General features: G+C 36.9%; 1 protein-coding gene across 2 annotated transcripts in view; it reads left to right on the top strand.

Moving 5' to 3' along the window:
- Dop1R1 (Dopamine 1-like receptor 1) overlaps positions 1 to 13,242 on the top strand; it is a 363,402-nt gene that overhangs the window by 8,496 nt on the left and 341,664 nt on the right. For both annotated transcript variants that reach the window (XM_067769834.1, XM_067769827.1), the window contains exon 2: positions 5,602 to 6,724. In XM_067769834.1, coding sequence (XP_067625935.1) covers positions 6,401 to 6,724 — 324 coding nt within the window. In that variant the 5' untranslated portion in view covers positions 5,602 to 6,400. The remainder of the gene's footprint in view (positions 1 to 5,601; positions 6,725 to 13,242) is intronic.

Genomic DNA, 13,242 nt, shown 5'->3' with positions numbered 1-13,242 from the left:
CCTTTTGTAATTTAAAAGCCTGCCAATGTGTCTAGCCTCGCATGTTGCATATTTTTTTTTCCTCCCTTGTGCTCCGCTGAAATTTTAAATGTTTTCTTTTGCGACTCGCAAGACGGCAGTATGACTAATTTTTTATATTTTATGGGCTGACCACGACGCAAAATATCTAAAAAATATCCTTGGTTATTTCACTTATGGTACGTATTCCAACAAAAATATGGGCTTAATCCCAAAAATTTACTTTTGAAACTAAAATTCCCCAGTTTCTAAGTAGGAGCAATAGTAGAACAATATGGATAACTTCCTTCAGGTTATATTTTCAGATCAGGCGAACATGGTTTCTAATTTTTTTTTAAGTCTTTTGATCGCCAAAATAGTTCCTAAGAAGAATTCAAAGACCAATTATACAAATGCTAACGCATGTTATTACTATTACATAAAAAGGTGTTATTATCACTGTTCCAGTTTTGTTCATCAGTGTACATCAGAAATAGTAAGAAAACCTGCATAACTAATGCCATAAAATAAACATTTTGCGTATCCTGCCAGTCTGGCCGTGCCGGATGTGGTGTGCGAAAAGGTAATCAGCAGGAAGATGCCAAAAATTACGATATAATAAAGTGAAAATTACGTGTTGCATTGAACTGTGGAGCTCATCAAGTGCGAATTGTGCCCATAAGGAAAAATAGGGCTATATAAAATCAGTTAATATATGTGCGTGCTGATAATAAATACTGTGATACTAAAATAAACAAAAATCTGTTCAAGCGTTGAAAGTGGCAAAACCGACGAATCAAATAAATTGATAACGTTAGGTTATTTCCGATAGGCTCACACGTTAGTATTCCTTTATCAAGTCGGAAAAAGTTGTCTAACAGGAAATGATTGTGTCGGAATTTTTCTTCTTTAATTGACGTTCACAACTTTGGGATTCGTTTTGTTTTTATTTATACCCAATGTATACTTGTGGAAGCTCAACCTTAGGGGGAGAGTGAAGAAGGCCATGACGGCACTAGATGTTTGTAAAATAATGCTGGGGTGTACGAGATGTTTATCGGCCTCTCTCTCATTGGGTATTTACAGCGATTGTAAAGCCTATCCTATACTATGTAGTCCTTATTGGGTGGTTGGCCACACAAAAAGTAACACAAAAAGGAAAAAGGTGAATGCAAGCTAGCAATACTTAGCATTACTGAAGCCCTGAAAACAACCCCGACGGCTGCACTGTATGCCATGTTGCACGTTGTACCTGTTGACTTGGTGGCAAAGAACATTGCATTAACACTTGCAACTAGGCTCACTTCCTCGAGGCAGCTTGAGCGCAGACCATACGGCTATATGGTACATCGTCATCAATTACAGAATGAAGAAACTACCTGATTCCGTAACTGCGCTTCGAAGAGGCGCTTAGGGCCAAAATAGAAGTTGCCCAAATGGCGACCACATGTAGACCGATGGTTCTGAAGTAGTGGAAGTAGTAGGGTCTGCCGTATACTGTGCTGATCCAGAAATAAATAGATCCTATAAGCTGCCAGTTCAACGCAATAGAAACTTAGCTTATACGGCGATTGTTCACTAAAATGAAATGGGAATATAGAAAAAGAAGCGGCGCAAACGAAATTTTTTTCTAAACTTTTAGTTGAAGAACTTGCTTCAAGCTCAGAGAAGACTTCATTGTGCACTCCCAGCTCAGTGGAGATCTCTCTTCCTCTGCTTCCAAATTGCGGTGTTGAATGAAATACCTTTTTGCCTATAGCGTCTTCGTGCATTCGCATAATATGACCTAGCCAGCGAATATTTTGGGTTTTTATTCGCTACACTATCGTTGCGTAAAGCTCATACAGCTCTTCATTATACCTCTTTCCATACGCGCCATCGGTATCACGGACACGACCATAAATCTTACAGAAAACTTTTCTCTAGAGCACTCCAAGAGCCATTTCATCTTCTCTCGACACGATCCATGATTCAGAGTCATACATTAGGACAGTTATGATGAGCGATTTTTAGAGCGTAATTTTTTTATCGTGAGAGCACTTTACTTTTCAATTGCTAAAGCAGCACTGAGCACTGTTATTCTCCATTTGATTTATAAGCTGACATTGATCACGCTATTAATTCTGGTTCCCAAATAGACGAAATGCTTCAAATTTCCTTGTTTACATCCACCAATAATGATGTGGCTGCAACGACGCGAAAAGGTCGATTATTTCTTGGATGACAGTAAGTAATCTGTCTTTTCCTCATTTACCGCAAGACCCATGTTTTTTTTGCTTCTTTATCCAATCGAGAAGACAGAACTCAAAATGCGTTTGTTCCGGCCAATAATATCAATATCGTCAGCATTCGGCAGTAATTGTTCGCTCTTATATTGCCTTATTCCCGTTTGAAATATGACGTATTGACCATTTGAAGTGGTCATAAAGTCAATTGACGTCGTGCATATTGACCTTATGTCACCGCTCTGAGAAAAGATGTGAAATTGTAACTAATGTGAAAAAAAGGAAAAAATTAACAAAAACAAGTAAGGAAGGCTAAGATCGGGTGTAACCGAACATTACATACTCAGCTGAGAGCTATGGAGACAAAATAAGGGAAAATTACCATGTAGGAAAATGAACCTAGGGTAACCCTGGAATGTGTTTGTATGACATGTGTATCAAATGGAAGGTATTAAAGAGTATTTTAAGAGGAAGTGGGCCATAGTTTTATAGGTGGACCAGGGCTGACTCTAGGATTTGTTTGTACAATATTGGTGTCAAACGAAAGGTGTTAATGAGTATTTTAAAAGGGAGTGGCCCTTAGTTCTATAGGTGGACGCCTTTTCGAGATATCGCCATAAATGTGGACCAGGGGTGAATCTAGAAAGTGTTTGTACTATATGGGTATCAAATGAAAGGTTTTAGTGAGTATTTTAAAAGGGAGTGGGCCTTAGTTCTATAGGTGGACGCATTTTCGAGATATCGCCATAAAGGTGGACCAGGGTTGACTCCAGAATGCGTTTGTACAATATGGGCATCAAACGAAAGGTGATAATGAGTATTTTAAAAGGGAGTGGGCCTTAGTTCTATAGGTGGACGCTTTTTCTAGATATCGCCATAAAGGTGGACCAGGGATGACTCTATAATGTGTTTGTACGATATGGGTATCAAAATAAAGGTATTAATGAGGGTTTTAAAAGGGAGTGGTGGTAGTTGTATATGTGAAGGCGTTTTCAAGATATCGACCAAAATGTGGACCAGGGTGACCCAGAACATCATCTGTTGGGTACCGCTAATTTATTTATGTATACAGTAACACGAAAAGTATTTCAGCCATGATTCCAAGGGATTTTGATTTCGCCCTGCAGAACTTTTTGATTTTCTTCTACTTAATATGGTAGGTGTCACACCCATTTTACAAAGTTTTTTTCTAAAGTTATATTTTGCGACAATAAACCAATCCAATTACCATGTTTCATCCCTTTTTTCGTATTTGGTATAGAATTATGGCATTTTTTTAGGGAGCATCATTATTCTGTACTACAAAATTCTGGGTGACAAAATTCTGTAAATTACAAAAAAATTCTGCTTGAACAAAATTATGCTTTTTTAAAAATCTGGTTTTTAAAATTCTGATTTCCAAAATTCTGCTTTCTAGAATTTTGCTTTTTCAAAATTCTGCATGTTTAATTCTGGAAGTCAAAATTCCGGAATCGTGGCATGGCGTAGCCGGTGTTGGATCGGCTAAGGGTTATTTTTTTAAAGTGAGACCGAAGGCCGCCTATGCAGAAACGTGTTCTACGCAGAATTACTGTGCATGGCGCACTTTTTCAAAATAATTACATGACCTCTTTAACATTGTTTACATTATATTTTAATACACAATTTTGTAACACATAAGTTTGTAATACAGAATTTTGAAAGCAGAATTTTAGAAAGCAGAATTTTAAAAAAGCAGTACTTTAGAAAGCAGAATTTTGTTTTTGGAATTTTGTACATACAGAATTTCGACACCAACCCATTTTTTTAATTTTTCGTAATTTTCGAAATTGAAAAAGTGGGCGTGGTCATAGTCGGATTTCGGCCATTTTTTATACCAAGATAAAGTGGATTCAGATAAGTACGTGAACTCAGTTTAGTAAACATATATCGATTTTTGCTAAAGTTATCGTGTTAACTGCCGAGCGGAAGGACAGACGATCGACTGTGTATAAAAACTGGGCGTGGATTCAACCGATTCCGCCCTTTTTCACAGAAAATAGTTATCGTCCTAGAATCTAAGTCCCTACCAAATTTCACAAGGATTGGTAAATTTTTGTTCGACTTATGGCATTAAAAGTATCCTAGACAAATTAAATGAAAAAGGGCGGAGCCACGCCCATTTTGGAATTTTCTTTTATTTTTGTATTTTGTTGCACCATTATCATTACTGGGGTTGAATGTTGACATAATTTACTCTTTTACTGTAAAGATATTAAATTTTTTGTTTAAATTTGACTTAAAAAAACAAATTTTTTTAAGTGGGCGTGTCCCTTCTCCGATTTTACTAATTTTTATTAAGCATATATATAGTAATAGGAGTAACATTCGTGCCAAATTTCATCACGATATCTTCAACGAGTGCCAAATTACAGCTTGCAAAACTTTTAAATTACCTTCTTTTAAAAGTGGGCGGTGCCACGCCCATTGTCCAGAATTTGACTAAGTTTCTATTCTGCGTCACAAGTTCTACTCACCTACCAAGTTTTATCGCTTTATCCATCTTTGATAATGGATTATCGCACTTTTTGTGTTTTTCGAAATTTTCGATATAAAAAAAGTGGGCGTGGTTATAGTCCGATTTCGTTCATTTTAAATAGCGATCTGGGATGAGTGCCCAGGAATCTACATACCAAATTTCATCAAGATACCTCAAAATTTACTCCAGTTATCGTGTTAACGGACGACGGACGGACGGACATGGCTCAATCAAATTTTTTTTCGATACTGATGATTTTGATATATGGAAGTCTATATCTATCTCGATTCCTTTATACCTGTACAACCAACCGTTATCCAATCAAAGTTAATATACACTGTGAGCTCTGCTCAACTGAGTATAAGAATATATTTCTCTGAGAAAGTTTTAAATTTGTGCTTGGAAATCGTTTTTTATCTGAGATAAACAGAATTCTCTTTTGTTCTTTTAATTATATTTAATTTAAATAATTTAAATTTTCTATTTATTTCTATAAATTAGTGTAGCATATGAGTTTAGTACCTATATTTTGATACAAAATTCATATTAAGGATGTTCAGAATTTTGTGCATTTGATGTTGAAATGTTGCTATAGCAAATGAAAACAACGGGTTGTGAACAAGTTTTTATATTTAAAATTTTTTGGTTTTGTTTTGACAGTTGTTGATTTGCTATTCAATGCTGGAAAAAATACTACAGTTTTTGATATTGCATATTTGCCATGACGTACCAAATGCATAGATTCGTATTTTGTTAGTGCTTTGTAAAAAATATGTCACGCAAATTTGCAATGCAATGATGCTAGACCATTTGCACAAAATCCTGAACTCTCTTATAAATATTCTTATGCTTTATATTTAATACGAACATTTTTTTTTTCAGATACCAAATGCAATGCTACAAAAAAATGCAATGTGAGGACAAATTAATATACCAACACAAATTCGTGTTGAAACATGACACATCCTGTTGTGCGTATTTATATGTAAATTAATTCCGGTCGCTGAGTTTTTGCGCTATTGTGGGCTCCAAGTCCCTTGGAAACAGTTACGTCAACCCCAACACAATTAGCGAAAATGAAAAATGTGAATTTGAATATGAATATGAATAAAAATGCATGTGTATACAATACGAGATATAACATTGTGTTGAATGAAATGTCATGAATGTGAATTAAAATTTTTTTTATTATCAAATATGAAACAAAAAGGAATGCTGAGTGGAGAAAGAAAAAAGCACACGTATCCTAGAAAAACAAACAAAATGAAAAAAGTGCAGTGAAAAATTAGTGATTTGTCAGTGAGCATTCACCTTACTATCAATGAAAATGTTGCTGCTTTTTAAATACGCACTTACTTCATTTATACGTCAGTGAATGTTTGAGTTGCTACGCGCAGCTGTAACGAAGGGATCACACAAAAATTTAAGTGACACACTTACATACGCCTACGCGCACCCTCCTTTACACAGTTGCTTGTGTGTTGAACGCAGTTTTGAAATATTTACCAACTTAGCTTTCAACCTTTTTAAATCCGATTTTTTTATTCGTTCTCTGTGTCCTTGTTAGTTGTTCCCCTGAGTTCGTGTAGAAACACAACAAAACTCCAATAATTGCACGCATACCCTACTAGACACACACACGCAAATACACATTACGTATACACCTACACAAATTTATATAATGTGTGTAAGAAAAATGTCAACTGTTGCCACTTCAACGGTTTCCGTGCTAGCAGCTGTCGCAGCTACTACAACAGCAACAGCAACAGTTACACCATTTGCTACAGCAACCGCTATGCCGGGTAGCTATATCAGCAGCAACAATAGCAACAACAGCAATAATAGCAATGTTAATATAATAATGGAAGTTGGTAGTGGCGTGGGTGGTGCAGGCATGATGGCTGGTGTTGTTGATAATCTGCCGCTTCAATTGACCACGGCCAAAGTGGATTTGGATATAGAAATTGATATACAATTACTAACGAACGGATATGATGGCACAACGGTAAGTTATTTTAAATTGCAAGCATTGACATTTCTTTTCAAGATCTTATTTGATTTTAAAAAGAAATTTTATGACAATACTCATTTTATAATATTTCCTGCAATTTTTTATTTTTATTTTTTTTTTTTTTTTGTAACGTGTGCTACAAGCAGGAAAATTAGTCACGTTTCCGGATGATGAATGTGATAATATAATTTTTGATTCCACTCTTCTTATTTATACGTCTTTACATTTGCTCGTTCGCCATCTTTAATATTTATTTATTATTTTTTATTTTTTTTTGAAAATTTATGTTTGAAAATGTGTACATAAAAACAAAACTCAAACTTACATTGGTTTTTTTTTTTTTTTTAATACTTTAGTTCCGGTACTAAAATTAGAACTGGAAATGTATTATGTGGGCTTAAGGAAGATCATTTTTGCAATATTTAGACAAATCCATAAAACTGTTAATTTTGTTATAATACCCAACACAAACTATCAGTCTATACATATGGACTTGGAGCGTTTCGATGTTTCCGCATCCTGTTCAGCGAGTCTAATTTATATATAAAATAAAAACAATTAGTTAACAACAATACACATAACAATCAACAATTTAGAATGTAAAAGAATACAAGTTTTAAATTGCATGTGTGTGTCATTGTTATCTAATTGCTTGCAGACTCCCTGAAGAAGGCGCAGAAACATCGAAACGCGTAGGAAGAAAAACGAAAACTTGAATTTTGCCTTACAATTATCGGCTATAAAGATCTAACTCAGGATATAGAAATTGCAAACACATGTATATAGACAAAGGTCATGTGAGCTGCACTTATACCACCTGGCTATACCTCTTGGTAAAGTTAGATTGGTTGTCAGCTGATGAGTATAGGAAACTGGACAGCTGCGCATAACGTGAGTGGCCCACCTTTCCAGAAGCAGAGAGTGAGTGGCCACAGCAACTGCGGTCAAGCAATACCTGGCAGCCCTCTATCTCACTGGATCTATCAGTGCTAACAGGATTCAGATTAAGCGTTGTATTGAGTGCTAGTGTAGTTATTGTACAAAGGACACCACTTGTTCAAATAACCGCCAATCGCTGTACTGTCTTCAACCTGTTGGTTTTGGAAGAAGTGTTTAACGGGATCCGCCAGAACAGAATGCCATAGAATATAACAAGTTTGACCACCATATCGTACAGCCAATATACCCGCCTTGGAAAGAGCCATCCAGCTTGTTCCAATTGCTTTAGGCCTTCCCTCCACATTAAGCTTTCATTCCGTCATTATAGTTTTGTCGCTAAACAATCTACTGATGAAATCTACGAGACCCCGTTATAACCCCAGTGTTGAGGGGGATATTTCAACTGCCGCTAGTAGCACATTGTTAAAGAACTTTTGTATGTTTAGAAAAATACGAGGCATATATATTTTATTCTAAAGGGACTCCTCTATCAGTTTGACAACCAAATTAAAAGCTATTTCGTTAGACCTGCCCTTATAATAGGCGTATTGAGATTTTGAAAATCGCTAACGAGAAGTGGGTTTTAGCAATAAGCATAAATAAATGAGACATCGAAATGTAAGGAAAGAATTCGAAAACCACACATTTCCAACATGTAAGTCGAATAAGGTCGAATCCGGTCGGTAGGAATGTCACATAGACAGAATATGTCTATGGTGCTGCTATTTGTTTCCCGACCACAATAAAAAACCATGCCAATAATTACGTTAGGAACGATCTCCGTTCGCTTGGGCATTCCAAGGCTCACTGTTAGAATGTACCAGACGTTCCATATATCCGGGCCGAGAATTTATCGTTACGCTGGTACGCATTTGACTTGCATGTTCCTTGGCTCATATGAGCGTTGGTATAGAAGTATGAAACAACTAAAATTGCTTATAATAAGCACTGAAGAGAGCACGGGAATTGGAATCGTAGCTCTAAGGCGGCCAGTGTACCTGCTCATCCCGCGCTGCAACTAAGACTGGCAGGTGGACAACTTGCCATGCTGATCCTAGGCAGCTGTGTAATTTTACGAGCTTCTTGAACAGATTTCCTGTATAGAGCACGCATATTGGCCGGTATTTTTATAACGATTCTGTGTCGGGGGCTTTTCAAGCGTCATGGTATTGCCATCTTACCCTATTTCGAATTTAGTGAAAGCAATCATTTTAGTTCTGTTTTGTAGTCATCTTCTAGAAAAACCTTTATTTTCGCTTCTTCTTCTCCACAAAAGTGCCTTTAGGTATTACTCGTTTAGCAGTGGCAAGTAATACAGTGACACTAAGATATGTGTAACAAGCTGTTTGGATTTCTGGAATCCTTTAATCCATTCCGACAGTTGGCAGGCAGAGAGATTATGAAGATATAGAGGCTCGACCTTAATGACTTCGGAGCTATGTCGCCTTAAATTGTCGTTATAATCATAATAAAAATCCTGCTCTATGTCACTTTTTCACTTTAATATTTATTTTAATTTTTGTAAAGGACTATACAACCGAAATAAATAAGACATCATTTTATCACAATCTTCCTTAAAATACTCGATCTCTCATTGCACACAATCAATCTGATTCGAGTCAATATATTTTACGCTCAACAGAGCACCTTTTTCCAATTGATTGCATTGTGTCACCAGTTGGTTAGTGCGCTCAAATAAAAAATCGTTCAAATAAATGTAAAAAGGTCAATAAATCCAAAATTGTATTCGTTGTTTTTTTCTTCTAACTCAAGGTGTTGTTGAGTCGAATACTTTGTCTAATAGCAAATACTTGAATTTTTTTGCTGTCAAAGTCAATTTAGATCCCTTTAATGTACTTGAGATTCATTGCCATTCCACATTTGCTTCTAATGTGGCCAATAAGTAATGAAATTCGCTGCATAAACATTGAGTGCAAATACGAAGGACCAAGTGCTGAAGGTTTTGTTTTGTATTTTATACATTTGTCTCGACTCAAGCTGTCTTTTAACACGATTATAATCACTTGTATGTTTGTATGTATGTTACTTTTTCATACATAAAAATGTGTTACATTTACGCACAGGTTCCCTTATTTTTCGGTGACATGGATATGTTTGTGTGTAATTGTAAAAGAAAGGAGTATGGGTTTTGAAAGAAGTACACTTTTGTTTGAATGGCTTAGAATAATCTTTGAAGGCTGCATAAAATTGATTCACGTCCTGCAATCTTGGAGGAGGGCTAGAGTAATCTTCACACAGAAAGCGGGAAGAACCAGTCTTCTGCGCCGAGAGAATACAGGCCTATAAGTTTGACATCTTTTCTTCTCAAAATCCTAGAGAGATTTACAAATTAGATTTGTTCCATATTAAGCCACAGAATGATCATGTCGCAATGGGGTCCTTGGGGGGCCAAAAAATACCTAAACAGAGGAATTCCACAGAGTGGGGTTTTATCACCAATGTTGTGGACGCTGGTTATCAACAAATTGTTCAGTCTGTCCAATGTTTCCATATGCAGATAAGTAGATCCTAGAGGCTATTAAATTACGCAGCGTCTTTCAGGCAGAAGTTATAGCCAAGAAGGAGGCAGCAGAAATTCTAGAAGGAGTGGGCTTATGCTGCAGTCGTGTCAATATACATATTGATAATCAGGCGGCGATTGTGGCAATAATCTCAGACAGTACTTCATCAACGAATGCCCCGGAATGCAAAATAGCATTGGAGAAACTTCGCTCAGAGCGGACCATATAGCTCTACTCGGTTACCGACCATAAAGGAATAGAAGGTAATTAAAAGGCAAATGAGGGTGCAGCGCGCGCTGAATAGTAGACGTCCCAATCCCTTTGGAAGAAATCAAAAGGAGACAGTTGTTGCATATGATCCATTGAGCAGGAAAGACGTGGGCAAAAGTGCGGGGCTGCAAAATTTCTGAAAATTATGTACGAATCTTACGATATAAAACTTACAAAGTGGCTCACGATGGGCATACTAGCTGGACACTGCCTTCTGGCATCGCATGGTTATAAGTTAGGCCTCCTTAGTAACAGCAGATATAGGAAGAGCAAGCTGCAGCAAGAAACGGTTGAGCGCGTTCTGTTTTCATGTTCAAGGATCCAGCTTAGGAGACAGAAGAGTTGCCAGTTGGCAGTAATAACGCGATGTCCTAGAAAATGTCTAATACTTGTCAAGAGTACGGAGTTATTCTATAGCAAAAGTCCTGGCACCTGATTGAGGTTCTTACGTTTGGTCGTCAAACAAGGTCTGCTAACACTATGGACACATTCAGCTTATGTGTGGCCTTTCTGACCAGCCAGTCTAATCTAGCCTATTAATAAAAACTTTTGCAAATCCGCTTATTTATTACAATGGTTTTACCTCTGCTTTGACCTCACTTGGCTTCCGTCAACAAACATTTCAGTTTTAGTACAACAAGGCCATCAAATTAACGCGGCCTCCTTTGCATAACATTGGGTTTGCCAAAACCACACATAAACGATAAAACAATCGATTGACATATGTTCATGGCAGGCCAGCCAATTATTATTTATGAGTAGTTAAATCAACACATTTAGATATTACGTTAACTTTATCTATTCTTGTAGACCTTACGGCATTGTTTGCTGTTTAGCTGCGTCTGTTTAAGTTTTTAAGAAGCAAATATCGAAAGATTAGTATTTGTATAGATAAATTACAGATTTGTAGTTTTCCATTAGCAGAATACTGTTGCGAAAATAAGCATTTATAACATCACTATGCTGTGTTCCGAGAATTCAGAGCAGTAACAAAATCCTCAAATCCCTCGCTGGCAGTACCTGGGGAAAAGATAAAGAAGCGCTCATGACTACATACAAAGCAATTAGCCAGCCGATTACGTGCTACGCGTCACCCATATTGTCGCCAAGCCTAAAAATTACCCACTGGAAGAAACTATAGGCCTTCCAAAATACTGCTCTCAGAATCGCCACGGGCTGTCTTCTTATGTCCCCAGAACACCATCTGCACAATAAGGCGAGAATACTCCCCATCAGGGAGAGAAATGAGATGCTGACCAAACAGTTCCTGTTGAATACCCAGAAACCTGAGCATCCCAACAGACATCGGATTGATGAACCAGCACCGCCTAGGGACTTAAGGAGTCATCTCCGTAAGCATTTTGAGGAAATACGGCACCTGAGAACCCAGCTACTTAAAGAAAAGTATCCAAAACCCGCGGAAGAGGAACGCATACTCCCCAGGGAAACGCGTGTCACTCTTGCTCAACTTCGTTCTGGATACTGTAACAGGTTCAACTCTTACCTATCCAGAATCAACCCCGACATACAAAATGTATGCCCCGCTTGCAATGTGTCCCCACATGACACCAACCATCTCTTTAATTGTAATGTGGAACCAACGCCTCTAACACCCCTTTCCTTATGGTCCACCCCTGTTGAAACGGCAAGTTCCTTGGACTCCCGTTAGAGGATATTGATGACAATTTGTGATCGGTCGCGGCTGTTGGGTGCGGCGAAGCATTGCTACAACAAAAACAACATCACTATGCTCATAGTAAATAAACACAACGAGAGTAAGCCATTCACACATATACATAGAAGGCAACGAAGAATATTTCACACATTTAACCAGCAGGTTGAAGCTACGATATTATTTCACATTCATATATTTACTAGTCACTAGATAAGAGCGAAGAAGAAAGAGAAGCAATAACACATCACATTATCATCAGCTAAGAGCGGAAGCTGTTACTCACACATACACACGGCTGTAGCAAGAAGAAAAACATAAACGAGTAATAATAAGTATGAGACATAACAGTTCCAGAAGGCATGTTCGTGAAAAATCTAGACTTTAGGAGAAATAGGAGAACGAGGCATAATGCGAGCATAAAAGCAGCGCGGCGGAAGCGATAATCAATCACTTTGATTTTAGCATTAGTAATTGACCTACTCCCAAAGTGGTTTTAATAAAGGAAATATTGCTATACTGAATATTTGAGTTATTTATTCGACAGTTCACAGATTCGCACGTTAACAGGAGCTGCAAAATAATCAGGAATTTCTCAAAATTCGTTACTTTTAGGTGGTGGAATAGTAATTTTGTTATTTCAAAGACCTGCGGGCCAATAATTTACATAACTTAATACAATTAACACAACATAATACAGCAATATTAAATGTACTTCATATACATAAATTGCACGCGGAACACAAAAAAACAAATAATAAAAATGAAACTAAAATAAAACAAACAAAATAAACATCGAAATATACAACGAAAAATAACCAAGCACCCATAATTTGTTTAACGGCCACTCAGCATGATTGTAAAAGTTGACAACCGCCATTTGACCTTTAAAAACTAACAAGCGCAAAAATATTTGTGCAAGCTTGAAAACACGATTTAATTTGATAATGTAAGTTCGTATGTATATTAAAATTTGAATATTTAATTGTTAAAATGAGAAATAAAAGTATATAGTGCTTCAAATTTTCAAATTTTGTTGTGAGCGAAAACGCACTAAATAAATATCGTCTAACAAATATGGAGTAAAAGTTTAACTCAACATTTTGTTA

This window comes from Eurosta solidaginis, chromosome 1, assembly GCF_040869045.1.
Source record: "Eurosta solidaginis isolate ZX-2024a chromosome 1, ASM4086904v1, whole genome shotgun sequence".
In the NCBI taxonomy this organism is placed as follows: Eukaryota; Metazoa; Arthropoda; class Insecta; order Diptera; family Tephritidae; genus Eurosta; species Eurosta solidaginis.
The sequence above is the reverse complement of the archived record's forward strand: the minus strand, read 5'-3'. Positions and strand labels throughout refer to the sequence as shown.